At 41.2% G+C, this 27,842-nt stretch overlaps 3 protein-coding genes across 7 annotated transcripts in view; 2 read left to right on the forward strand and 1 right to left on the reverse strand.

Annotated features, from left to right (window-relative positions):
• Positions 1–601: 601 nt before the first annotated feature.
• vstm4a (V-set and transmembrane domain containing 4a) lies at positions 602–9,480 on the forward strand. 2 transcript variants are annotated; one of them, XM_083923567.1, is made up of 8 exons: positions 602–612; positions 1,956–2,411; positions 6,071–6,124; positions 6,221–6,328; positions 6,469–6,502; positions 6,911–7,059; positions 7,984–8,051; positions 8,947–9,480. In XM_083923567.1, the coding sequence occupies exons 2-8, from the start codon at positions 1,982–1,984 to the stop codon at positions 9,097–9,099; spliced, it is 996 nt and encodes a 331-aa protein (XP_083779693.1). In that variant the 5' UTR covers positions 602–612; positions 1,956–1,981; the 3' UTR covers positions 9,100–9,480. The 2 variants fall into 2 exon arrangements, with proteins under 2 accessions (XP_083779693.1, XP_083779692.1); XM_083923566.1 differs by having other exon boundaries at positions 604–769.
• A 2,025-nt stretch (positions 9,481–11,505) lies between these two features.
• Positions 11,506–27,842, reverse strand: part of wdfy4 (WDFY family member 4) — a 39,357-nt gene continuing 23,020 nt past the window's right edge. For all 4 annotated transcript variants that reach the window (XM_083922687.1, XM_083922689.1, XM_083922688.1 and 1 more), the window contains exons 45-64: positions 27,624–27,826; positions 25,882–26,030; positions 25,656–25,770; positions 25,295–25,380; positions 25,132–25,194; positions 21,593–21,635; positions 21,271–21,390; positions 21,067–21,190; positions 20,853–20,962; positions 19,627–19,777; positions 18,550–18,641; positions 17,152–17,361; positions 16,913–17,033; positions 15,452–15,609; positions 14,293–14,451; positions 14,016–14,195; positions 13,574–13,756; positions 12,859–12,946; positions 12,063–12,192; positions 11,506–11,844 (exon numbers count right to left, since the gene is read on the reverse strand). In XM_083922687.1, coding sequence (XP_083778813.1) covers positions 11,781–11,844; positions 12,063–12,192; positions 12,859–12,946; positions 13,574–13,756; positions 14,016–14,195; positions 14,293–14,451; positions 15,452–15,609; positions 16,913–17,033; positions 17,152–17,361; positions 18,550–18,641; positions 19,627–19,777; positions 20,853–20,962; positions 21,067–21,190; positions 21,271–21,390; positions 21,593–21,635; positions 25,132–25,194; positions 25,295–25,380; positions 25,656–25,770; positions 25,882–26,030; positions 27,624–27,826 — 2,549 coding nt within the window. In that variant the 3' untranslated portion in view covers positions 11,506–11,780. The remainder of the gene's footprint in view (positions 11,845–12,062; positions 12,193–12,858; positions 12,947–13,573; positions 13,757–14,015; positions 14,196–14,292; positions 14,452–15,451; positions 15,610–16,912; positions 17,034–17,151; positions 17,362–18,549; positions 18,642–19,626; positions 19,778–20,852; positions 20,963–21,066; positions 21,191–21,270; positions 21,391–21,592; positions 21,636–25,131; positions 25,195–25,294; positions 25,381–25,655; positions 25,771–25,881; positions 26,031–27,623; positions 27,827–27,842) is intronic.
• lrrc18a (leucine rich repeat containing 18a) lies at positions 24,103–25,056 on the forward strand (the record flags this gene model as incomplete). Its single annotated transcript, XM_083922692.1, has 1 exon — positions 24,103–25,056. One exon carries the CDS (start codon positions 24,103–24,105, stop codon positions 24,928–24,930), a length of 828 nt encoding a protein of 275 aa, XP_083778818.1. The 3' UTR covers positions 24,931–25,056.

Genomic DNA, 27,842 nt, shown 5'->3' on the forward strand with positions numbered 1-27,842 from the left:
ACCACTGGGACAGTCTGACAACCACAGCCAGAGACAAGCCCATGCCACTCTGTGCAGCAGCCAGACAGGGAGAGGTTCCTTCGCACGTGCACATCTACATAAATGCATAAACACATGCATGCAGACATAGGCACAAAGCTCACACATACAACTTTTGCTTTTTGTAAACTTTATGGGGAGTTGTCAGATGAGGGTTTCCCCTATAGCCTCTAAAAGTCGCTTGGGTGATGGAAATGCATGTTCTGCTCTTATATGCTTCTCCAAATGACAGAGGCATGCGCACACAAAAACCACAAGACTTGACCATCGCTTTAGAGTTCTGGGGGTTTGGGCTCCGTTCCAAGACTCCTCACAGGAACACAGGAAATGACATTTCCTACAATTTGCAGGACACAGAGAGAAAGAGAGAGAGAGAGAGAGAGAGAGAGAGAGAGAGAGAGAGAGAGAGAGAGAGAGAGAGAGAGAGAGAGAGAGAGAGAGAGAGAGAGAGAGAGAGAGAGAGAGAGAGAGAGAGAAAGCATCGGGAGAGTGAGTGGGAGTTTCTAAGTGGGAACAGAGCATTTTCTGTTTCATATTACACAGAAAAGAGGAGAAAGAGGAGAAGAGTTGATGGTGGGTAAGGGCTCTGGTGGGTTGTCCAGTCAGGCTCTGTTTTGAATGTAGCTGCTTATGTAAGTGCTGTGCAGTTGTCTGGGTTTATGGATTCGCTGACTGTGGAAAATGTATTTCTCTGTCGTGGTCCTTGTCCTGACTAAAGCTCTGGTCACAGGTAAGTTCACCTTGTTTACAGCAATAACCAGTGAGAAAGTGAGAAAGCAGGCAAGAAAGAAAGAAAGAAAGTGTCTAAAGTAGTAACTTGAGTTTATTATGGAGCATGAAAATAATGTCAAACATCACTTCCTAAATGTCATTGTCTCTACAACAACCAAAAGTTGCAAGTGCATTACATTATTGGCAGTATTGATGAAGCAGAAGGTCTTCGTGCAAACTTTGAAAATAGGGCTTTGTTTCAAATTGAACCATTGGAGGACTTAAGCAAGTTTGTCCCCTGTGATCAGAGAAAACCTCAGTATAATTTGCATTCTATAAACTGCCATAAAGTGGACTTCCAACTCATATTTCCCTTCCTTCCTTTCCCTATAATCTGCTTATGTTCATTTTTTTTTTGTTTGATTTGAGTCCCTGTTGCTGCTTTTGTTGTCACATTGAACTGTGCAGGATGGACCCTGAGGGAGATTCCCCAACAAACACAGCAAGAGAACAAAAAAAAAAACAGCAAGGCAGATGGTCCCTGTTATCTTGTCGTGTTTCTCTGTGCCTGTTATGGGGTGTACCATACAGAAGATAAATGTTATCCACCTGTAGATTCTCTTAGCCTGTCTGATCCCACATATTGTGTCCAGATAGTGCCTCTTCTAGACTGATCTGACCCAGCTGGCAGTAGAATAAAAGTATATCCAGTGAAGTAAAATAGCGGCAGACTAAGTATGTTTTAGTTTTTCCGATTTCTCAGTCATCTTTCTAGCTGTTATAGGCTCAATTCCCATCCGGTGATGGAATGGCACATACAGTAAGTCGAAGCAGTGATAGTGTGAGCTCTAACATCATACCCAAGCAGCCACTGTGGGTATGCATATAAACATACTTTGCCTAAATGCTACAATTATGTTTAATTGGCAGGAAATCAAACATCTTGCAAAAACGAACTAAGACTTTTCCCATGTGGGGCTCATTAGCAACTCTAGTTAATTACTAATTTAAGTAGCAGGGAGGGGTCACACAAGCTACCAGATCACAGTTTCATTATGTTTAGGAAGGGATATGTTTTATGGTTGATGATGATACACAATATGAAAAGCGCACATATCAAAAAGGAACACATGTTCAATGGAGTGGGATACCCAAAAACAATGACTCAACATACCACCTGTACTGCTTGTGTCTTTTGTCAACAGAGGTATGTCATGGCCTGAATGTGACCATGACCCCTGGGCCCGTTGTCATGGTAACAGCAAAAGACAACCTGACTCTCTCCTGCCTGGTATCTCAGAGGAAGCGGAGTGGCAGTGTCCTCATCCTACGCTGGTTCTTTTCTCCTCTCGCTGCTGCCACTCTCGCACCTCCTCCCGTCTCTCCGTCCCCCTCTCCTCCTCCTGCACTCGAGCCCTCCCAGTTTCTGATTGTGAAGATGGGAATAAAGAAAATTAAGCTGTATGGGAACTACACACGTAGTTTCCCCCAGCTAAAGTTTCGTCTGTACGAGGAAACGGAGGGGGAGGTGTACCGGTTGCGGATTCTTAATGTGACAGGGACCGACCAGGGTTTCTACACCTGCAGAGTTCAGGAGATCCGCAAACACAGAAACACATGGAGGGCATCTTCTAATGGTACCAGCACCACACAGCTGACAGGTAATTAAAGGTGTGCTTGTAAAGGGCCTCATTGTAAAAAGTGAGATTTCCATGTTTTCTGTTTTTTTTTAAAGCAGGTCAAGTTGCTATATAAATACCCTGAAATTATCAAAACACTCAATCCACAGCCTCTATTCAGAAACTGTGCCTTTTAATGAGCCATAAGGACTTCCATAAGGTTGTGATGTCACAACTATACTACATGTAGGAAGATAGTGCCGTTACAGTCATTCTCCGGCTGCAGTAACGCTGCAGAGATGCCAAGAGAGCAGATGTTTAAGACCTGGAAATGCTAACCAATCAAACAAATGTTTTAAAGAAACATGCGCTAAAACGGGGCATTTCAGACAGAGGATGAATACAGGCATATTCCGACGGACAGTATAAGGAAAATACCGTGAAGAAGTATTAACCTGAAAATGAACACAATAAGGGAACTTTAACACACTGTTGAAAGCATTTGGGTGGTGCTCCCTGGTGGACAAGCCAAAAGTCAATCAGGCAGTGACAAAAAAGAGAAACATTCAAACATTGCTTTCACCCAGGAGACGGCGGCTGCTGTTCCAATCATATCCTGTGTGTCACTGTAGTTACGCTACAAGCGCAATTATTTCAACCCCACCCACATTCTTTTCCTGACCGTAGGACCGTAGTTTTGTTGTCTAAAACCTGTGTAATAGTTGTAAACGCACAACTATCCAGTGCGTTACTAAGTGACGTCAAGGGGTCCTGAGAAAGTGGCCGTACAGTATATGACGATTTGGGATGATGTTGGGTTGCTCTTTCTAGTAGAATAGGGAGTCAGATTGCATTCACTTTGCAAGGGAATTTATTTAGCATCAATTTAACCTTCACTTGGTTCAAGTATGCGAGTAAAGAAAAGCAAATCTATCGCTCATGACCACCTGGCAAAACAGTAAAAGTGAGCATTGTGTCGCAGGCTACACTATTGGGTCAAGAAAAGATGAAAGTCTTTTACATTTCTACTTTTTTATACCTTTGTGCAACCCTGTTCACTGACAAAAGAGGATCAAACGCGAAGGGGACTTCTGGTGTTTTTACTCTGGAAATGTTTTCCATGGAATATTCCTTTCCAAGGAATTCCCTTACAGCTCCACACACTCAGCTGTCCGTACTATCTAGCAATGAAAATAACCGAATGAAGGAAGAGCAACAGTTTTTATTTAAGGACAAAAGTCAAATAGAAATGTGTAGCATGTATTTTCTCACTCTAGCTGCACTTTGCTGGATAGTGCCTATGTGTGTCTGAGTGTGACCCCGATCCTCTGGCATTTCCATGTCAAAACAATGAGCTCACACAGCCAAACCACACTCAACAATATCACTCTGTGTATGACTTTGAGGAGAAAAAGGTAGAGTGTTTCTGAGCCTTGTTCAAAAACTCTGAAATATATGACGTCAGCATTCTGGGTTTACTTTTATGCAAGCCTCAGGAGAAAATTCACTGGCAAATTCAGATGCAGTGGAACTTATTTAGTCTGTGCCAATATGTAATAAACAACTTGAACAAATCAGGTTATGAACTAATTTAAATCACACATGGTAATAAATGTTGATTTTTATTGTGTGCAAGTCCTTAATCCGGATTGATCAGCAGGGAAGCCCTCTGTCACAGTGGAACAAGGGGTTCAATGGAGATGCTGCTATGCTGTGAGTGTGGCTACACCTGACACAGTTCTGCAGTTTTCAATCGTTTTATACCACAAAAGCATAGAGGTTTTAGTCGGACAGAGCCATCTGACAACGCCCTGCCCTATTCAGAGCAATGTCCCACTAAGGAAGCCACACAACCTCAGGCATCTCTGACATGCATTGACCACAGAACCAGAGGAGCTGACATTATAAGGGTAAACAAAGAGAAAGCTAACTAACTAAAGTTCTGTAAAGGAACCCCTTAGTCTACAGATTTCTGTCTGCAGATCTTAGAAAAAAAGGCCACACCCCACTGAGGTCACTGAAGTAGTCTTATACAAAAGATTTTGCACAGAGAGGAGATGGTTGTCCTCTCCCACATCTCTAAATCCAAACGTATCATCTTCAGACCAAATTGAATCAATATAGATGATTTCTGCTGCTTTTCCAAACTGGAAAAAATGAGCAGACAATCTGTACGGTCTTATTAGACATTTCTTTCTAACGGTTTCCGCGGACGGTTCATTTTTCTACTTCCTGTCTTCACAGCTGGACTGATTGGGGAAAGCAGAGGAGCCTAAATCTGTACCTGATGTTTTTTGGCATTTCATGAAAACATGTGCAGTATTTTATTGCATAAATACAAGCTTGTGTACTCACATCTGTAGAGAATGTGTACTTTAATAGCTCCCCAAAAGCCAACATGTTAACCTGGGGCTGGTGCACTGATCAGATGTGGTGTTTGGCATGTGGTTAACTGTGGTTTAAAGGTCACATGTGTGGTTTATTTACAGTAACTGTTAATTGCTCACATTGTCAAGAGATGGCTGTTAAATGTAGCCGATAATGACGTCAGATTAGTTTGACGTTAAGTCTGTCATTACTTTTCGTTTTTGTGGTAAACAGTGGGAGGACAAAATAACAGGAACACTGTGGAAATGTAATGCATTCCAATAAAACATCATAGATCGGCCCCCCATAATTATTGTAGCATAGAATTAGCAAAAAGACAGCATATTGCAGGGCTCTTGTATTACATTACATTGTTATAAAGTCTCCCCATTATGTCTAAAATAAAACTTGTTTTTAAAGTCTTGTTTATCCATATTTTAGAAAAAAAATGAAATGTTTAAAGATCCAATCAAACACAGCAGTACCTCGAAAAACACAACTTGAGCTGTGTTGTCTAAAATGTATCTTGTCTTGCTGTTACTGCCTGTAAAACTGATCACTGAAACATCTGATACAGTTTATCCCATTTGCTCGCAACATAAAAGCCATTGTGTTGCTCCCTGACATTAATTAACATGATCCTTAGACTGAGCGGCCGAGACCATATTTGACAATTTTGCAGGCAGGTCAGCGGTCTGAAACAAGCTAGAAGCCAATTAGAGGTAATATCTTTTCATTTCTTATTAATATGTTTATCAACCTGTGCTTAAAAGACATATTAAAAACTCATTACGGGGAAGCAGAGACTAAGTAATTTATGTACATAGCCTCTGTTCCCTCTCCTCAACCTCTTGCTAAATACCCCTGACCTATATACAACCCATCATTCATTGACACACGCTGACGACAACTTCCTTATTCATTCTCTTTCAACACAGCACAAAGAAAATTGTGACATTAAACAATTGTGAATTGACAAAAGGAAGTGGTGTTGCAGAGCAATAATGGGGAACCCCCAAAGACTGTCCAAGAACAGCAATACAGCAAGGCCTGTGTGTTCGTGTGTGTGTGTGTGTGAGTGTGAGTGTGAGTATGAGTGTGTGTGTGTGTGTGAGTGTGAGTGTGTGTGTGTGTGTGTTGGGTTTGGCTGATGTCACAGCAGAATCTCCCTTCATGGGTGCAGTTTTGATATTTCTGGAAACCACTGAGGCTGTCTGCTGTGCTGGGCCAATTCTCTCAGACAACAGCAATTTCCAAAGATACTTAAGTCAGGGCACAGTTTTCTACCCTCACCATACTATTTTTACTGACTTTTTAAACCATTTTTTCCCCAGTGCGCTTCACTCTCGAGAATGGAAGCAATGAAGGACTGTGGCGTTTGTTTGCAGGTAGGCCTACTGTTTTCATCTCTGGCCCTTCTAATACCAAATAGTCTTGTTTTGATAACGCCACTGTTCTCATGTCTTCCTTTGTTTCATTTCTAGATGTGTACCTGTGTGCTGTGGTGATTTGCTCACTTGGCCTGCTGTCCATCTTCCTGTTCACTCTGGCTCTCACCTGCCAGTACTTTCACAGAAGACACAGGCTCAAAGGTAAAAAAAAAAAAAAAACATTATTGGTTTTCCTCTACCTTCACTCTTATAACTTTGTGTGTCAGTTTTCCTGTTCAGAGCAATTACTTTAGGACTTTGCTGTTCAGTCTACGTGATTTTTTTTGTTACTTTCTCCACAGCAAGTTACCTTCTGGTCAAGTGTCCAGAAAGCAGGTACAGTTGTTTATTAAAGTTGCTTTATATCATTTAAAATTGAATATATTTGGTTTTATTATTATTAATAATAATAATAATAATAACAACTGTATTTATATAGTACACCTTTCAAAACGTAGTTACAAGAGCACATAAAACATATATATAAAACATAACAAGTGATTCAATAATCAATATTAGACAACTTAGAAAAAGTCAGGGTACGCCATGCAATAAAAATAGGTCTTTAGATGAGACTTAAAAGCTGACACTGAGTCCGACAGCCTTATATCCTCAGGCAGGTTGTTTTTGATGGCTGATTGGCAACAAGCTATTATCAATATACTAAGTTATCAATTATTGACAAATTAATTAAAAATCATTGCTGGAATAAAAAAATAAAAAACTCTCCTCTGCTCCGTACAGCTCAGGAGAGACTGTAACCAGCTCCAGCAGTTCCTCCAGTTCCTCTCCAAGAGCCCAACGGAAAGACACAAGACAGAAACTTGACAGAAGAGAAACAGTAACACCGCCTAAACTTCCAAAGGAGCCACCACCACACATACCAGCTAAAGGTAAGGTGACAGGATGTAACCTCTGGGAGAAACTGAATCCGTCAGTGGATACTTTTGGCTTGTGGCCTTTTACAATAAAGCAAAGTCTACTTTAGACTCCACGTTACAGGTTATGGTCTCATTTTCAAGAGAATGTTTCCTTCTTAGGATGTTTCTTTCAAAGGCTCCCATGTTGTGAAATAGTTAGATACCATATCTTTTTCACTCTAAAGCAGGTGGAGATGGTGCTATATAAACACTGTGAAAGTCTCAAAACGCAGAAATCCACAGAGAAATGCACATAGCCCGAATACAGAAACTGTGTCTTTAAACAAGCCGTCAGGACAGGCTAAAAACGGAGCGTTTCAGACGGTGGGTGAATACAGGTATATTTAGACAGATATTATGAAAAAATAATGTTTTTTGAACACAATGAGCATAATACGGGAGCTTTAATGTTCAACAACTTTCCTACATCTTCCTATGGGGGGGGGAGATTAATGGTGAATGGTACAACTCCCAGTCTCTCTCTCTCACACACACACACACACACACACACACACACACACACACACACACACACACACACACACACACACACACACACACACACACACACACACACACACACACACACACACACACACACACACACACACACACACACACACACACACACACACACACACACACACACACACACACACACACACTTTATACTGTGTTATGGTATAGTTCAGCTGAGTGTATTGTCTGAGGTAAAATCATGAGTGACGCTAAAACTGTATACAGTAAAAGAGAGTATAAATAAAGCTCTTCTTTTTGTTATAAACTACACCTTAACCAAGTTTAATATAAAGTAGTTGTGAAGGACCACACAGTCATGTTTATGAGTTCATACTTTTGGTCTTTGTTTTGAGTCAATTTGTCATCTCTGTGTTTCAGTGCCTGTTGCTGCAAAGAGGCCGCAGAAGCCCAGAAGGTTAAAGAGTCAGCTCAGGAGTTCTGCCGCTGTAAGTCTCCTCGTTCTCACCCATCATACAAACACCAGTGTCCACTTGTTTCATGAAATCATTCATGAAACATATACACTTATTATATCTGTTGAAAATCTATTTGTTAACACTTTTGAAAAGCTGTTTTTCCTCATGCACAGTTGTTATTGAGGTACATGCAAGAGGGAATTTGTCTCATGACTGCACGATTGTCTACAGGAGTTTATTGCCGTCGCGTCTTTCAGTTGAGCTTGATAATTCTATTTAGCTTTATTGCTTCTCAAACACAATTATTTATTTAGAGTGCTTCATTGGTTTTATATCTACAATAAAAATGTCAAACAAGTATATATGGAAGAAAACTACTCAAACTAAGGATCATCAGTATTTCTACTGGTGCCGTTCTTGTGATTGTGGAGTGAAATGAAGCTCTGGAGGTGTGAGCATTTCTTTCGCACGAACATACTGATTGGATTAGTGCAACTAGGAGGACCCGAGGATGTTGGATAGGACTCCTATTGTACCAAATGTTTTTCGAGTAAACGGTGTTCCAAGAGGTCCTGTAAACACATACTTTCTGTAGCTGAAAAGCACTTGGGGATGTTTACCACGGAAAGTAGAACAACACTACCATCTGCTGAAAAAGATTAAATGCAGACAGGATGCATACACTCCCTATACGTATACATCTGTACATATATACACAGTCCATCTGAAAGGAATAATGCTCAGTCGTTTTCAGCAAAGGGTTATAAAATATGTGATTGCACCAGTGTTAGCTTTATGTGTGCTGTCATGCATCTTATAACACTACACACTAAAATATTATAAAGTATATATTTTTTTCCTCTTGTGCCTCATCCCTGGGCTAAATTTCTTCAAATTCCCCTAACGTTTTCCTCCGCTCCTCCAGCCTCGAGTATCACAGGAGGATAACTTGACATATGCAGAACTGGAGCTGGTCAGACCGAGGCCTGAGCCCCCAGTCCCCTCCAGCCCTGACCCCACTTCTTCCAGCCCGGACACTGTGTATGCACAGATCCTCTTCCAGGAAAAACAGCTGTAATCACTGCAACTCTGGACACATGGATGTCATGGTACCTCCCTGTGAGGGCAATTCAACTGAAGTGGCAACCAAAAGGACTATATTTATGAACTATCAGTATGGCATTTAGCATTTGTTTTTTGGCTGCAAGTATGCTACAACTGTTTGCTAAATGAGGGTTTTGTGTTTTCTCTGCGCAGTTCCATTCCAGCACAGCAGTTTTTTGGGTCTTATAATTCTGTTGTTTTGTTTGTTGGCATCGCTGGCCTGTGAGCCAGATGTTTATTGAACACTCTCACTGTTACTGTTATAAACTCAGGAGACTGTGTGGAAACAAACTGTTGTCCAGGCTCTCTTACTGCAGTACGGCACTGTAACACTTTTAAATGCATTTATACAGCACTAACACACCAAATTAATAAATATATGCCTGGGTCTGACAGTCTTTGACTCGTATACATACAGTTAAATGATGTCTTTAAAGTGGAATTAATGGCACTTGGTCAGATTTGTCTGTAATTTGTCTGGGGTCTGTTTCACCCGACAAAAAACAAACCAACACAATATTACAAACAGCTGCAGAGAATTCAGTAGTGGTGGTAAAGCCAGGCTAGCTGTTTCCCCGTTTCAAGTCTTTATGCTAAGCTAACCAGCTGCTGGTGGTAGCTTCACATTTAGTGTACAGGCATAAGAGGGGTATCAACGGCAAAAAAGTGAATGAGCCTATTAACTAAAATATGCAACTATTGCTTTAGATCTAACCTGTGGGTCTTCTTTGGTTGAATGGCAATCGGTCATAATTCGCCAAATAAAACACAAGATGCACCTGATTTTCTATCAATACTTAGTCTAAGTTTTGATTTTCTAACAAGGTCATTTTTTGGGGGGAAAAAAAGGGGAGAAACAGCACAAGGAGTCCTCTGCTTCTGATTTTAAAGTCTGATCAACACAGCACAGACATTAACATCAAGTATGAATCCTAGAGGCAGCACACATTATGCTCAAGTACCCAAGAAAGGTGAAGGGTGTAGGCCATTTTGTGAAGGTCAGTGTGTGAAAAATGGGATGAAGATAGAGGGGCATGGAGAAAGAGAATGATGCACATCCACACACACTTCTCTCTGTGAGTGGGAGAGATCGAAAGAGAGACCCTCATCCCCCACAGTTCAGACTCACTGACTAGGATGAACCCGCTAATGACTACATTTATTCAAATTAGACTAATTGTAATCATGCTTAATAATTAGCTTTACAGTGCATTATAATTGGGTTAGGCTACAAGATGGTTCTGCCTAGGTGCAATAATTTATTTGATTTAATTATTCTGAGGAACCCAATGGTTTGACATTTCATATCATAAAACCAGCGATGTAGAGAGAATGGAGATGGCCGTTAGCTTTAGAGAAGGTCATTGCTCGCTCTCTGGGAAAAATTATGAGGACTATTTTCCACTCTATTAAGCTACTCCACTTAGCACAATTAGCCACACACACAAAGGTTAAAGAGAGAGACCTCTTCTTTTATGAAAGAGAGGAGTGGTGCATGTGCATGCGAGAGCAAGCAAGGAAGGCAGACAGAGAGCAAGCCTCCACAATCTACCATCAATTAAAACACAAACTTATTTATTGGAATATTAGCGCATTGATGTCAGGAGCGATCAATATTTAGAAAGGGTTAGGTCTCTTACTGTCTCTCTTAAAATGAGTCAGTCTGACACGGCTAAAATGGCATTTGTTCTTGGTTAATCAAAAACAAAGACACTTGACATGATGACAGTGCACTTGTGGAGAATAATAGCACCAAAAATGGAGTAGCAGTCAAATGCTACATTGCAAAGCAGATTGAAAACACATTGTGGGAAAACAACAAAGAAAGCTCAGTAAATGATTCACAACTATCTAAACATACTGATTTGTTCAGGAACACGTACCAAAGAAACACATTACGACCCTAATAACACAAAATGCTGACAAATACATGCCATACGTTTTATGATCAGGGATGCTTGTTGTGCAGTCCGTGAGAAATGAACTGCTCCACCTCTATACTATTAAAAAGCTGTAATTCTCAGGGAACGTTGGCTGAGCGTGCACACACTCTTGTTCATCATCCACACACATCCTCTCGTTTTCAGTACAAAGCTTGACAGTTCAACTACAGGCTTCTGCTGTGGCCCCTAGTTAGCTCTGCTCGAGCAGCAAGGGGTAATTTAAATGATTGTTTTGAAGTAAGCTTTTAAATTATTATTTTCCCCATTACAAGTCCTTCGTGCAAATTCACCAAGCAGCTCTGGAGAACTTAATCCTTCTGGTTTCACCTTTATGAATCCCAGAAAAAATAAAATAAAATGAAACCCTGGCTGACAGATTTCAGACACAATCAAAATCACAGAGACTCACAGGAGAAAATGTATGCAAATGTATGTCAGTAGCTTTATTTAGATTTGTTGAAATTCAGTATTTACAAAAAGAAAATACAGAATTAAATATTTATGTAGGAGATAAAATATTCCATATTGTCTGGGACTTGAATGAACAAAATATTGTAGTTTTCCCTGAATGCAGATACAGAACTGAACTGAAATACAGCAGGTCTCGATGCTCAGCTGGTGTCAGACCTGAGACACTGATGGATAATCTGGCAGTCTGAGAGGACAAAGGGCTGTGTACAAATAGTGGCTGGAGGCAAAACCCTGCCACCTCTCACTCACAGGTCCAGGTGAAAACTCTGCCCCAGGCATCGCCTGCTAAAAGAGTAGCATGACTCCTACACAGAAGAGAATAACATATAATATAACATGAAAATAATTTAAAATCAACAGGGTTATGTAAATGTATTGTAAGGCATGCAGTACTACACATACAATGTGGGTCAGAGTTGGTAAGAATAGGTTTCAATCAGTTAGTGAATTTAATTTGGATTACATGTTTTTCTTAGGAACAAAGAGTTAAGTGTAATTTGCAGGTGCATGATATTTACTGTACCTGGACATGGCCAGCGCTGTGATGGCTGGATTATTCTTGCTACGGCGTTGCGACACAGCCTGACCTCTGTTCAGCTCTCGACATAACACCAGATGTCTCTCCCAGCCTTTAACCTGGCATGAGCCGCTCACTGTGGATACATCGTGAGAATACATCAACCCCCATTTATTACTAAATCACAGGGCAGGTGTCCACCCTGTCTGTAACCCCGACCCAGCGGTCTCCACAAAAAATTAAAATGTGCAGTGTTTATCTGCGGTCAGCAGCAGGCCGTTAAAGGGAGAAAAATCCCTTGAATATAAATGCTTCAGTGTTACGTAAAGACTTGCCTCAATGTAATTTGCTAGGCATAATACTCCTATGAGGTGACGCGAGGCTGTAACCAACGTATGCCAAATTGGATCTGGGTATTATTGCTTTCTAAATTATACACGCACACACACGTCAGCAGAATTACTCATCAGTGTTTACTGCCTCTATGTTTAATAACTTTATAACAACATAATTTCTGCTAGCCCTAATGCTAGTGAGGGATGGGGTAAGCATTACAAGCTCTCGTCTGGAAACAACGCTGTCTAGCTCCGAGATGAGCGGTTAAAAATAATCATCTCACACTTAAGGATTTATCTAATTAGATAGCAATGGTTTCTTTTTGAAACACAGGAATCGTTTCCTCTTCTGCAGTTATATCTTAGTCAGTCTCATAGTTTTGCTACTGTTAGACACTCCCATCATCTAGGTTGTTAGAAATACAATACCTACATGCATATCCCAATCCTACTGCCAGTAACATTACCGTCTCTCTCTGTTCGGTCTTGCCCTGGGGATAAAGGCTCTTCTGGAAGGCCAGGTAATTGTGTTCTGGTGTACTCTGTCTTCCATATCTGTATGAGACACATAATGAGTAGCAAAATCAGACATAATGCAACATAATAACACACACACACACACACACACACACACACACACACACACACACACACACACACACACACACACACACACACACACACACACACACACACACACACACACACACACACACACACACACACACACACACACACACACACACACACACACACACACACACACACACACACACACACACACACACACACACACACACACACAGGTAATAATAAAGTAATACCATTTCTCTGTGTGTGTGCCGTGCATTGCATGCGGCATGGGCACCCACTCCCCAGTGAAGCCCAATTTAGAGTTTGCAGTTTTGATTGCAGGGAGGCAGTATGTGCTTTTATTAATCCTACACAAAAGCAGTCACACTCACAACCAATACACTGTTATTAATAACTTGATGGACATCCAAGCTGCTACCTGTGAGGCTAATACCAAAGTAATGACTACCACATCTGAATACAGTTTAGTGTATAAAAACAGAAAAACCTCTCCGGCTGATCTATTAGTTCTACAAACAGCTGCCAGACAGTGACTTTAAAAAGACATGACGTTCTGTGGCTATAACAATATTACACACAAAAACTCACTCGTATAATGCCGTCCGCACAGCCAGTGACAATGACGTTCTTGGCATCCCACTCGTGTCTTTGTGTGAAGTTGACACACAGGACGACTGCCCGAGGCCCACAGGAAGTGTCAGTGCAGGTCAACAGCTGACCCTTCATGGTCCACAGGTAGAGCAGAGGTCCCGCACATGACGCAATCTCACCCTTGGACAGAGTAATATGGTGTTGATGCCCATTTGTGCAAAGAAACACACAGAGAATCACAAAAAAAAGCAAAAAACACACACATAGCGGATATGCCTGCTTTCAACAATGAGATTCCTTTCTTCCTCATGCTGTGGGCTAAATGAAGTGGAACAACATGACAACGGTGTGCCAAAAATGACAAAGAACAGAGGAGAGAGATTTTCAGAGGATAGTAGGTAGAGAAGTACAAAGGAGGAGATCAGGAAGGTGGACTTACAGTGAGATCATTGATAGCCATTGCAGAGACGCTGGTTGTGTGACCTGCTAACTGGGTGACGTAGCTTAGCTCCTCCATATCCCACAGGATACAGGTGGAATCACAGGAACCACTTACCATCATGTTGTGGACCTCAGACACAGCCAGGCATGTCACTGAATCTGTGTGACCGTATAATGGCTATGAAGAAAAAATTGAATGTGTTATCCTGTGTGCAAATACCTTCTGGATGTTACTGTTGAATTTCTGTCGCAAACAGACATGCAGACACACTAACCTGTCTGAGTTTCATGTGAGTGAGTTTGTCCTTGTTGAAAGCTACATCCCACACACACACCACACTGCTGGTTCCTGCAGTGACGATGGTTGTCGGGTTGGGGCAGGCGGCGCACAACGTCTCCCCCCAGTCACACAAACTCTCACAAACAGCAAATGTCTAGAGATGGACATGCAGTGAGTTTATGGACATGTTTTAGCTGCTGAATATAAAACCCACACATCTCAAAGACCCTGAAACTAAGACATCACTAAGATATGAAAAACAAAATGCATAAGACCTGGCATTGGCAGATATAGTAAACAGGTAATCCTTCCCAATAACCCCTCTCCTGACCTACCCCAAACCTCTCTCTTTGTATGCGTGTGCGTGTGTGTGTTTTCTTACCAGCTGCGATAATCTTGTCTGTAATGCCGCAACCATTATTCAAATCGATTACTTGTAAACTATTGAATTATTTGGTCCTAATCTACTGTAGCGGTAATTACCAGAGAGTAAATTAAATGTCCCGCCAGATTTTGTCACTAAGAAAGCGTCACAACCGACACACAACTGCAAGATGCAGTCACAAAACGGTTTGTTGTGGAGATCAAAATGAAGGTTGAGTTCAAAGATGGGTGTGGTCTGAGCAAGAGAGCCTGAAGTAGGGGGGTAGAAAATAGGGACGGGGCCACTGCCGAACCACTTTATGCCCCTGGTCCAATTTGCTGTTGCGGCTGATGTGGTCCCATCACAAGATAGTCTCTAGTTTTGTCTTTGGTTTGGTTGAGTTTTGTGTCTTTTAAGTATTTTCTGTTACTTATTAACTTAACACACATAAAAATGTGCAATGGACTGAAGTAAACAATTGCCTGGAAGATGATGAAAGAAACATTGCAATAAAGTATAAACAAACAAAAGAAATCATATGACAGCAGTGCAGAGCGCTATAAAGTTAGTGAAATCTTGGCAGATCATAAAGGTTGCCTCACTGTTTTGATTGAGTGTGACTAGTGATGTAAGAGTCAGCTGATACTAATTAGCCGACTGTGTGTGGCTTGACCCACCCAGTGAGATGCTTCATACATGTGTCGGGTAAATTTTAGTTTCTAGTGAAGCTGGAAGGTTGTGCAATAACACAATGTAAAATTGATCTGCTATAATAATATGATAAACATACCTTGTCTATGGTATAGTTTCCAAAGGCACAGCTGTTGTCAGGGAAGCCCCAGCTGAAGAAATAGCCCAACAGAGGCGACAGGAGGAGACGGTTTCCCTCCAGGACTAAAACTTCTTTTTCCAGACACAGTATCTGACCTACAGGGCCTCTCGGCAGCTCTAAAGAAAAGTTTTCAGTGTTACTGAGAGTGGTGCACCATCAGCAAAAAGTTGTATAAGAGAGTGAAAGGCTGTTTTTTTTGTCAGTAAAACCATAAAAAAGTTATAGTGTAAAAACTAGAAAAAGTCCCCTCATTCTTCCTTTTATGTACCTGAATGAACTTGCCTGGCCAAATGAAGGTAATGGCTCTTCAAAAACATCACATTAAAGAGTTTGGTAGCTCAGTAAGCTTGCAAAGAATTTCATTAAATTGATCACAGAAACTTGGCCAATTAAAACAGCTATTCCCAAAACATGCTGAGGATCTGTCCTGGGGGGGGGCAGACACCTGCTTCCTGGACAGGTAGTGAGAGAGCGGATGTAATTGTGCCTATAATTGACCTATTCATGCAGGAAAAGGCAGAAATCATTATATCCTACCGCCAGTTCTGCTTCTTAAATCCCCAGAAAGAAGCTGTGTCTGCATCAGTTTTAGCATTCCTCCTCCTATTCATCTCTATCTGCTTATTGATCAGATCAGACACTTCAAGATTTAATATGAAATGTAATATGCAGGAATTTCTCCCTGAGCATTCGCAGATTCATCTCCTCTCCCTCAGTGGGCCTGTAGGGATATTCAGATTATTAAGTAGAGCTCAGCGGAAGAGTCATCTCCATATTGTAGCTCTAAGAGATAGCTCCTTCTACCCTTCCATAGCGTAAATTAATCTATGGACATTTGTGCTCCATTTCAACGATCCCCTTGAGACCTGGGCACATCTTGTATATAATAGACATCAAACTGTGTGAAATAAAATAAAGGAGGAACAATACAGTGACAAATGCAGACGACCATTACTCATTGAATTTAGTTAATTCAGCATAAAATATCATCTCATTCAGTTATTTGGAAATACTGTAGGTTTTGTTTAAAAGGCTATGTTATGATTTACTCTAATGTTACACCTTCATTTACAGGAACAGACATTTTGGCTGAGTGTATTATGTATATAATTTAAATATGAAGTTACAGCCAGCAGCCGGTTAGCTCAGCTTAGCATAAAGTCCGGTAGCAGGTGGAAACAGCTAGCCTAGCTCTGTCTCATGGTAAAAAAAGCTCACTAATAAACGTGTTATATCTCATTTGTTCAATGTGCAGAAAAATAGAAATAGCTTCATATTTTGTACACAGACATGAGCATGGTATCTATCTTTTTAATCAACTTTTGGCAGGAAAATAAAAAACCAACATATTGAACGATTCCTTTAAGATTAATATATCTTATTTGCTGTCTGAGCTCCTCTTTTATTGTGCAGCTGTACCTCTGAATGGCTGTACAGTGGTCTTCAGATGATCCAGTTTGAAGAAAAACGGAGTTGGATGGACTAGTGATGATGCTTCTTTCTTAGTGCCACTTCGAGGTGGATGTTGCTTGGTGAAGAGCTACAGGAAAGACACAAATGATTCACAAATAAAGGTTATTTCCAAAAACGATATGATAAACTTAAATGCAGGATGTAATGTACTTTTTACACTTCCCCACTTAGCCTGTTGTTTTTACCTGTTTGGGAACCTGACCAAAGTTGCTGACATATCCCAAGATTGTGCTCTTGATGAGGGGATCCTTAGCATCCTGCCGGCCTCTCTTAGCATAGAAGTAAGGGTGGAATGTGTTCACACTTTCCACAGCAGCAGGGCCTTGCTGTCGATACCCGAAAATCAGGTCGATCCACAGGTGGAGGTGAGCACTCACATAGTCGCTTTCCAAGGCCTAAGGGAAACAATGCAGGAGATTGTGGCACAAACTAAGACCATCTAGTCAAGTAAGATTACAAAACTACTATACATGCACTATGCAGTCTTAAAAAGTGTGAGGTGCTCAATGTTATTACAGTGGGCCCAAAACCATCAGTCAAACTGTTAATATGAGAGTTTAGAAACACAAGAAACTTCTACAAGAATGCACAACCAACCAAATTATTCAGGTGCAGTATGATTTCTTGCAAAGTCAATTTAGAAGTGTAGAACAGAGGAAGCCGCATAGCTGTGTTATGAACCTATCTTCATGTTTGAATTAAAGAATGATTTGGGTACAATTAGCAAGAGATTGGTTTTGAAGAGTTAATAAGGAAAAGTGGGCATTATGACCAGCATGTGTATTTTTGCACCCAATCTAAATAAACCCATCCTGGAATAACAGAAAACTGGGAGAAAAAAAACCATCATAACAAGGATATATTGTCCTGAGTTAATTTGTCTGTGGAGGAAAAAACAACAATCTTCTAAAGTCACTGATTTTATGAGAATGGTGGGCAATATGAGTAGTTCAGTAGATTACAGAGTGATAACCATCATAGATGCCCCGGGAATGGAAAAAGGGAGGGTCACACTGAAGAAATCAGACCAACAGAGATATACAATAACCCCACACAAGGAAAGAGAGAACATATTCAGACCATTAACAGCTGACGGAAATAATAGTATTAGGAAAAATAGAGAGTCTTGTGCCTGCTCTGAATTGTGTTAAATAGGCCTGCTGTCCTTCACTGGCTGTCATCTACACTTCAGATTCATGCCTTTTCATAGATTTCTCCTGATAAGAAAAACAACTGGTCATTATTACTGAAAACAGTCAGCGCTAAAATAATTGAACTGGACCAAACTCAATGACACGAGACAGCCTTTAGTGAATATAATGAATAAGACAGAGGCTGTTGTGAAGACGATCTGTCTGTTATACTGCGGTAGAAAGAGTGAAGACAAAGACTGGCTGTAACCAACACTATTACCGTGAAACTATTACAGTGAATACTTGTTTTAGATACTAAAACAGTGCATCTTCTGTGCATCAGCTAGTTTTGACAAAGATTATTAGGTCTCGTGGGAAACATTCCTGTATGTAATAGGCCAGACTGGCCAATTGTAATGGACAAGCCTGGTGAGGTCAGGGGTCACTGACCTCTCGATGGATTCTAATGAACTCCTGGGGGTCACCTTTCGCCCATGGAGGAAGCTCCACATCTCCCAGAGCAGTACCATCCTCCATACAGCCTATAGAGATATGGAAATACAGTACATACAACATGTTGGCTCACTTCACATCGCTGTGTGTCATCTTTTTAAAGGAGTATAAAGATACCCTGTGGAGTTTTTAGCCTCTGGTGGCATATAGCAATGCTTTGATGAGTGGTTCCCAGAGACTGTATTAAACATTGATGCAATCTCATTTTTGGGACCAACCGCAAGTGACTCTTTGAAGAACTGCTGTTCCAGGTTGGCTTCATTTTTCAGCCTCGGAGGTTGTTGTTTAAAGGGTCCTTGTTTTATTTGTGTCATTTGTGTGCTCACACGAGACGTACATTTGCGCCTGAGTAACGAAATCCACACCCCTGCTAGTCAATGTAAACAGGTTTTTCTAAATTGTCTTTCCAAGTGATAAGTGAGAAAGAAAATGCATTCTCCATGTTTGTAAGGCTTCACGAATAAACACAATTTAAAATCCACTGAATGTAAACACATTTATGTTTGTTTACAAGAAAATTCAACAGGGTATCTTTACACGATAAGGCTGGTAATATTGTATATTTTTTATTGCTATCAAAGTCCATGGAAAGATCTAAACCATAATAAATTGATTGCGCCCAAAGGTATTGGCTATATAGCCTGAGACCAATATAGGAGCTAATTCCTCTGTGCCACAAACTTCTATTGTTGTCCAAAAACTATTAAAAACACACCAGTGAGCTTAACTGTTGCACTGGGTGATATGTTCCCTCATTATGAAGAACATCAGGTTTTAAAGATTTACCTCTTCTAGACTTTCGTCACAGAGAAGGTAGTCAGAAAGTACTGTGCGAGGGACTAATGCATTGTTGGTTAGGGTCTATTAATGAGATTTGTTGACAGTAAAAAAATAAAAAAGATAATGCTATGAGCACATAACTAACAAAAGGTGCTTGCAAAATGGACATATCTTAACAGGAAATGCATACTTTTAAGTTGTTCATTTTCACAGAGGATGATTTTTGTGACTGACCCAGCTGGATGTGGTTGGAGTTGAGCAAGAAGTCTGGCAGGTAGAAGAACTCTGGGATCAGCTCTCTGACATCCCCCATGTTGTCTTTGGAGGCCGACTCCCACTCCTTCTTAATACTGTAAAACATCCGCTCTGGGATATCAAACCCTCCCTGCAGGGAGACGAAGCACAATGCTGTCAGACCCCTGGCACACCGTTGAACCAAACTCTGGCATTATTAATAAAGTAGTCCTCTTGATTCAGTGCAGTGAACCATATTTTATATTCTTCATTGTATCATGTAGGCAGTAATTCTTTGTGACTACTTGAAGGAAGCTTTTCATCTTTCTGTAAAATTCCATAATCTATGATGGAAATCTCATGAGAGAGAATGTAATTTAGAGTAAAACAATTTCCTCAATGAATGAAAATAGCATATATACACTGGTAAACTCAGTTAGCGATGTAAATCCAGTTATGAATATTACTACAGACCCGTTATGTGCTTCAGAAGACAAAAAGGCGCCGTAATTCACCAGACTAACATCTTTATTGCTTTATTTTGACTATCAAATATGCATGCCTTTTCATTATAATCAATTGGATGCTGTATTATAAATTGGTAACATCTGTGGCTATTTGCATGGGCTTCTTTTAGATGCTTTCTGTAATTATTTGCATATATATTGAAATCTCCCTGTAATCTGCTTTCATGCCAAAAACAGCATTGGAAACAGAATCTGGAGAGCTGAAATAGCTCAAATAAGAGTCAAATTTTTAGCAAGATTATGAAAAGATGAAGAATAAAAACAATGATCAATGTCAATTGGCATCTGGAGCACTGGGTTTGCAGAGGGGCCTGTTGCTCTAGTGGAAAGAGTCTGATGCACAATAAACTGAATTTTCTCCCATTTCTTCAGAAAAATCAAGTTCACAGCTGATCACAGCAGTGATTACATTCAGAATTTGACCTAAAATATACCTTTATACATTATATATTACACATTTATCAATTTGCATGCATGTTTTTCTGTGTGTAATATTCAAATCTGCTAGAGGAGTCTTGCTTGGTTTACACAGAAAAAAATCTTCCATCTTCTATTCTATCCTATTCTGAATTAAATAAATGCGTTTTATTTGTTTTATGCTTTTTTCCTTCTACAGCCTCCTGACTGTGGGCACGAATACCAGCTTATTATTATTTTAAGGGCATAACAAGAACCAACAATGAATTTCCAAGGCCTCACCTGCAGTGCCTGGAAAGTGTGTGAAAACGGCTCCATCCTGACAAGGAAGGAGGCTACGATGATGGCTGAGGAGTAGTGGGTACAGTAGTGGCACTGTGCTGACAAATTTCCTAAAGAGTTACAGTATGTTGAATAGAAAGTACAGCAAATAGCAAAAAAAATAAATAATAAAGAGTATTCTTATAAGTATTTGTGGAAATAGCTGAATACATACCTTCATCCTCAATGTTCTCAACCTCTTCATATCTTTGGATGAACACCTGTCTCCTTTTCTCTGTCTGAGCTCCCATTGGCTTAGACAGGTCACGGAAAGTTGCAGGATTTGACAGATCGAGTGTCTATCAAGGAAAGAGATAAATCAAACCTGTCAAACTTACATTACCAGACCCCAACTACAATCTGATTTTTCATGACTAACCTCTGACTGGTAGTCAGCTAGAACCCAGGGGAAGACTGGATACTGCATCAGGTCATTGTATGTCCTCCCAGCGATGGTGTTCAGATGCATCAAGTACTCAAAGTTACTTATTTCCCCTCTCTGGAGAACAAACAAATGTAATATGAAGTAGATAGCCCCCTTAAATAACAGGAATATAAACAAAAGTTTTCCTGGGTTTTTATTAAAGGGAGATATTTTTTTTGTTAAACATCTTGACAGTCTGTACTGATGTCAAAGGAGTAAGAGGTTAATTTTGTTGGCACAAAAAACTCAGATAGAAGGGCTGCATTTATTGTATTACCTGCCATTTAACAAGGGCTGCCTTTTCAACCACAGGAGTTTTCCTAAAGCACAAAGAACAAATACCTTGAATTAGCATCAGAAGCTGATCAATGAGCAATGCCTACCAACACAAAAGTTTCTTTGCTTGCTCTGTTGCATAGCAACCCATGTTGAAATATAACAGCAGAGTTCTGAGGCAGCAAAGTGGAGGTGAGTGGGTGAAACTCAAATGTTGTGTACACAGCTGTAGAAGCAGTTATGGGATTGAGGTGAGCTACACTAACACAGTAGTACAAATACTGAGTATAGATGTGGAGGATGTAGCACATGTTGCAATCTGTAGGTTGGAGGAAAATATACTTGAAGTAACACTGTAACTTGTCTGACTAGCCTCCATCAGCATAGTGTTTAAAAGAGGAAGTCTTTTTATTCTTGTACAGTGAGTTTTTAAATGGCAAGCGGAGGTTAATGATTACCGGTTAAACAAGAACAACACCTTTCTGTCACCCTTCTGTCACAGTTCACTGGTTTCCAAGAAAAAATAATAAGACATCCTGCTACAAGATTAGCTAAGACAAAGTTTTTTCTGCAGCTGTTTTTTCATTTAGTTCGCGTTTGGTGTTTGTTCAAGAGAATGCTGTAAAGTGATCCCTCTTATTCAAAGAGAAGCATGTCCTTAAAAATGTATCTTGAGTTTCTGCTGAGTACAAATACTGCTCAGTCAAAAATACCTTGTTTCCAATTAATATACCAGAACATGTGTTCGCCTAAACAAAACATCCACAGTAAATTACATCTTGCTTAACATTTCATTACTTATTTTACTCATGTAACACCTATCTGAACGGGTTTAATCGAAATTAGGAAAGCATTCAACTGCTCCTGAAATCTATTTTCCCTCTGTGGCCAGTAACATGGCAATAAAGTCCTGGCGCCAGGCACCCCAGTTGCTAAGTAACGATATTAAACAAGAGGAACCTTGACTTCCTCTGTTTGGTGTAGGGAGGCTTGGGAAATGTTGGTCCTGATCTTCCCTCTTAACTTCACCACCGCATAGATACGATTACCAGGTATTATTAGTACGTGTACTTTCTTGTTTTGTTGCTGTGCTATAACAAAATGACTTTTTGGTACAAGGGCGAGAGGCTTTGAGCTGAATGACCAGTTCACAGGACCTAAAGCCGATGGGGTGTTTCTAAAACTGGAGACAATCTCATCACTTGATTAACATCAACTCAGAAAAAAAGAAGATAAAATATGGTGAGTACAGGCCTTCATTCATGTTAAAAATGTAGACAGTAGTGAAAAATTATTTAAAAAATGATACATACAGTAAATGGGTTTTAAAGAGTGAGAGGCTACTTGAAGTGTATCCTCCCCTCGTCCAATAACTCCTGACCAAGTTATTTTGTAAAACTACACTAAATCAATCATTGCATTTGGCCCAGTATGTGTTATTTAATTGCAGGCAATAATTTCATGCAATAGTTTTCTATAGGAGGTTATAATGGGAACAAGCACCAGTGGATAACCTCTCTCATCCTGAGGATGATGAATGAGGCGAGAGAGGGCCTTGGGGTGTAACACAGACACAAACAGACACACACCTTGCTCTTTTAGACAGGGAGGGAAGAGCGAAACCCTCATCACACTCCCAATACTCCCTAACTATCATTTATCAAAGTCCTGATTTGACTCTTTGTGCGAGCACACATGTTCTGTTGTACAGTACATCCATGTCTGTGAATACACTTGTATGTGGCTGTCCTACACACACACAAACCTTCCTTGCCTGAAAAGAGCCAAACAGCTCAATCAGTTGAATGGGGAGGGAGCATCAGCACTCATTTGTTTTTGCTGTATTACCCAGTGTCGCCTCTTTCCTATTGTTCCCCTGCATTAGCCTTAATTAGAGAGTCGTGCTCTTAAATACCCCCATGGGCTACACTGGTTGAGCACGCGCTAGTGCAGACCACACACACACACACACACACACACACACACACACACACACACACACACACACACACACACACACACACACACACACACACACACACACACACACACACACACACACACACACACACACACACACACACACACACACACACACACACACACACACACACACACACACACACACACACACACACACACACACACACACACACACACACACACACACACACACACACACACACACACACACACACACACACACACACACACACACACACACACACACACACACACACACACACACCTCAAGCTCTCATACCTTAGAGAGCACGCTTTCACTACTGCCCCGGGCCATACATGAGCCCTTGTAGCTGAATAAATCACATCAGCCTTACACACACATACTTACACGTAAGCATACACACAACACATTTATTTGCTATAGTACTTTCTGGTGGTATAGATTAGATGAATTATGGGAAACCAGTCTCTTGGGAACAAACGCAAGGCTGAGCTGAAATGTGAAACTGTCCTGTTCAGTTAATTCTCTGTGTGTGTTGCAGTACCATGCCCAAAGGAAAGGGAGCCAAAGGGACAAAGTTGACCCTCAAGATTGCAAAAAAGGCAATACGGATGACCCCGGATGGACGGCGCAGACTCACCCTTAGCAACATGGGTATAACAATCTTCCCAAAGTGTCTCCTAAAACTGACCAACGTGGATGAGTTGGACCTCAGCCGCAACCTGATACAGAAACTCCCAGATAACATTGGGAACTTCTCATCTTTGAGATGGCTAGATCTGCACAGCAACAAGCTGGAGTCGGTGCCAGAGTCCATCGGCAACCTGGTGGGACTGACCCATCTCAACCTCTCAAACAACTGCCTAAACTCTGCAGGTTTACCCTCCACATTGGGGTTTCTCACCAGCCTGAAGAGTCTCAATCTGGGGATGAACCAGCTGGACAACCTGCCTTCCACTATGATAGCTCTAGATAATCTCCAAGAGTTAGGTCTGTTTGATAACCTCTTCATCTATCTACCAGAGTTTGTGAAAGTCCTACGCAACCTCACAAAGTTGAACATGAAACGAAATCCTCTATCCTATGTTCAGGGGGATGGTGAGGGGATACAGAAGGAAAAATTAGAACCAGAGGAAGAGGTGTACCTGGTTCATGAGAGCAGCCTGTGTAGGACATGCCTTAAGAGATGCAAAGAGCAGAGGGGAAGTCTTACGAGAATAAGAGGAGGAGGAGGAGGAGGAGGAGGAGGAGGTGACGCATTTGATGAGAAAAGGATTAGGACTTATCAAGGACTGATAGCGCCCAACTCCGTGGCTATGGTCAATCAAGATGTGTGGAGAATCAGAAAGGCGGAACACAAGCCAATCAAATGACCCAAAAAGTGTCATAAAAGTCACCTTAAACTATGGAACAAACTGGAATGAAAGTCAGTTTTAGACAGTTCTGAAAACTTTAATTTTTGCACAATATCTTACTATATTTAACTATTTTTTGATGTATTTTCCGTTTCAGTTGATGAAATAAAAAGTGATTGCATGTAACTGTTTTTTAAAATGTGGTGACTGAACACTTACCTGGCATTAGCAATGACCTCAGCCACCCCTCTGCCTTTTAATGCTGACACTACTGTGCACAGCCTACAGGGAGAAAGAAAGGGGAAAGAATGAGGATTGGAGTCAATTTACTGCTTAAAAATAAAAATATTTGTTTAACATCCAGTCTATATAAATGTGGCACCTTTTGTATGCAGAGACATGGTCTCTATTCAGAAAAACCAGGAAGGCTGAAAGTCCGTTTTTCATGAAGACCTCGATCGCGTTGTCCTGATAGCAAAAGAAGGGCACATTTGCTCTTTTGTATCTCAGACTCAATGGCATTTGTGTCTAGTAAATATTTTTATCTATGAGATCCCTTTTATACCCAGACTTCACATGCATCATGACTGACTAATGGAAAACACCTGCAAAACCAAATCTGATTTCTTTGAGTGCTCTGAGACAAAGTTTTGGATGGATTCCAACTCAATCCTGTGAAGACACACTCTGAATATAAGATGCATTTTCATTCGAATATTTGTAGGGGCATTAGGATGTCTGACCTCTAAAAGGAAACGCATGAAGCGGGCATCCTTGATATCATCATAGAGCCAGCGTCTGCACCTGGCTGGTGGCAGCTCTTTACTCAGCATGGTGGAAATATAGGAATCTCTCACACTGGCAGAGAAAGAAAAAAGGGACACAGAGGACGACAGATGACTGACTGAGACAAGTGAAAAGCTAATGTCTGCCATTTATACATTTTGCTGTAACTGCACACAGCTGTACCTGCTGTGGTGGTGTTGCCTGCAACAAACATCTCCAGCAGGACTAAGAGTGAATCCCTCACACAAGAGCAGGCTCTCCTTCCCAAATAGAAGCACCCCCTCTGTCACTCTGAGGCTGCTCACCGTAACTACACACATCTTCGCCTTAACCTACAGATAGAGAGAGAGGGATAGAGAGAGAGAGATAGAGAGAGAGAGAGATAGAGAGAGAGAGTGAGATTGAGAGCTAGCGCATAATGCATTAAGCCCCATGTGAGAGGCACAATACACATCAGCGCTCTTCTCTCCCGGGACATGACATGGCAGCAACGTAGGCACTTCAGGCTTTACTTGATTGATCATTTTAATCACATATTCTAATCATTATTAAAAAGACACAGTCGAACACTTCATTATCAGAGCTGATTGATGGGGAGCAGTGTGACTGTGCGTTTCATCCAACGCCAAAGTGGACCCACATGCTGCTTTCAGCGCTGGTTGTAGCTAATGCTAACTGCATTGCAATAATGTGTGGCTAATTCTATTGTCTCCCCTCATTTCACAATGAGTGTGTGCACCTGGCTGTCTCCCTGAGTTGGCCCCTCTGCAGGCCCTCTGGGACACAGCGCCCAAAAACCATATGGGGCCCCAACATACCCGTAGGCCCCTCACAATTTATACTAATCAAATCAGACGCCCCCCCCCCCCCCCCCCAACACAGAGTCACACACTTGGTGCAGGAGGAGGCCTGGTCATTATTAGGAAAATTAATCACTGCCACACACAGAATAGGAAACCTGCTAACCGATCAGAACCTCTTGTCTGAACGCACACATGCAGAGACACACACACGTTGGATAATATCCCTTGTCATGTGAAAGCGTTTACCAAGAGTCAAGGTGAGTGAGTCAAATAGCACAGGAATCTCACATTGAGCTATATCATGTTCTGCTTGTATGGCAGTATTTCCATCAGTGAGTACAAACTTGCATCAGGACTACTGTCCCTAACAAAGAATAGAAAACAAACGAGTTATATTTACTGTTATCAAAGAATAAATACATAACAATAAACTTGTTTCCTTATCTCCTTACAGCGCTCTGGACAGATATGCGTTATCAGTCTGCGGGTGATTTAGCTGATGATGGGAAGAAGGAGACAAAAAGGAGGACTTTTATTGACTGAGAGCCTAATGTCAGACCATTGATTTCTCCCCACACACATTACTGTCATAATCACACTATTGGCACTGGCAAGCTAATTATGAGTGGGTCTCCCTTTGTGTGTTACTGTGTGTGCGTTTGTCTGTGTTTTTGTGTGTGCATTTTTCAGAGCTAATGACTGTGTTCATTTGACAGGAAGCTCAGCAGGATTCACACACTGAACCGCTGCAAGACATCGGGACACACTTGCGCGCATCACACACTTACTAAGCGGATGTAAGACAGCTTGCATCACCTCCTACTGTTTTTATTAATACTTCTGTCAGAAACATTAAAAGCCGCGGCTGGTTGCCGGAGTGATGAGAGTCCCTGTCAACATGTGTCTTGGTTTCTAACTCAGTGGAAGAATGCGAAGAGCTGAACAGGGCCACGCCATTAAAACAATACGCTAATGAGGAAAGATGAAATTCTGATAGGAGTGCTGGGCTATTGGAATCCCTTAGTCTTCATCAGATAATTATGATTGTGAATATTAGCAGGGAGGGAAGGAGGCATGTTGTTTTTAACCAAGCATACGACACACCCTTCCTTGCTATAGTACCTTCTCTTCAGGGTGCAGCTCCTGCAGGATGATGCGTATGTTGTGGCAGTCTTGTGCGTGGGAGCAGGATTCGGGGGTGAAGGGGTCGGCGACAGTAGGTGTCTCATTCAGAACAGGGAAGAAAGTCAGACGGTCACAATCCTGTCCTCCCTCCTCATCATCCTCTTTAGCCTCTGCTCCAACTTCACACAGGATTTTGGGCTCTGTTACAAAGGAAAC

The sequence above is a fragment of the Echiichthys vipera genome (assembly GCF_963691815.1).
Source record: "Echiichthys vipera genome assembly, chromosome: 11".
In the NCBI taxonomy this organism is placed as follows: Eukaryota; Metazoa; Chordata; class Actinopteri; order Perciformes; family Trachinidae; genus Echiichthys; species Echiichthys vipera.

Excerpts from the sequence above, each read along its gene's own strand:
- vstm4a (XM_083923566.1), top strand. The coding sequence starts at position 721 with ATGTATTTCTCTGTCGTGGTCCTTGTCCTGACTAAAGCTCTGGTCACA. Across the intron at positions 6,125-6,220 it reads ACTGTGGCGTTTGTTTGCAG|ATGTGTACCTGTGTGCTGTG; the intron begins GTAGGCCTACTG and ends TTTCATTTCTAG. Across the intron at positions 6,503-6,910 it reads GTCAAGTGTCCAGAAAGCAG|CTCAGGAGAGACTGTAACCA; the intron begins GTACAGTTGTTT and ends TGCTCCGTACAG.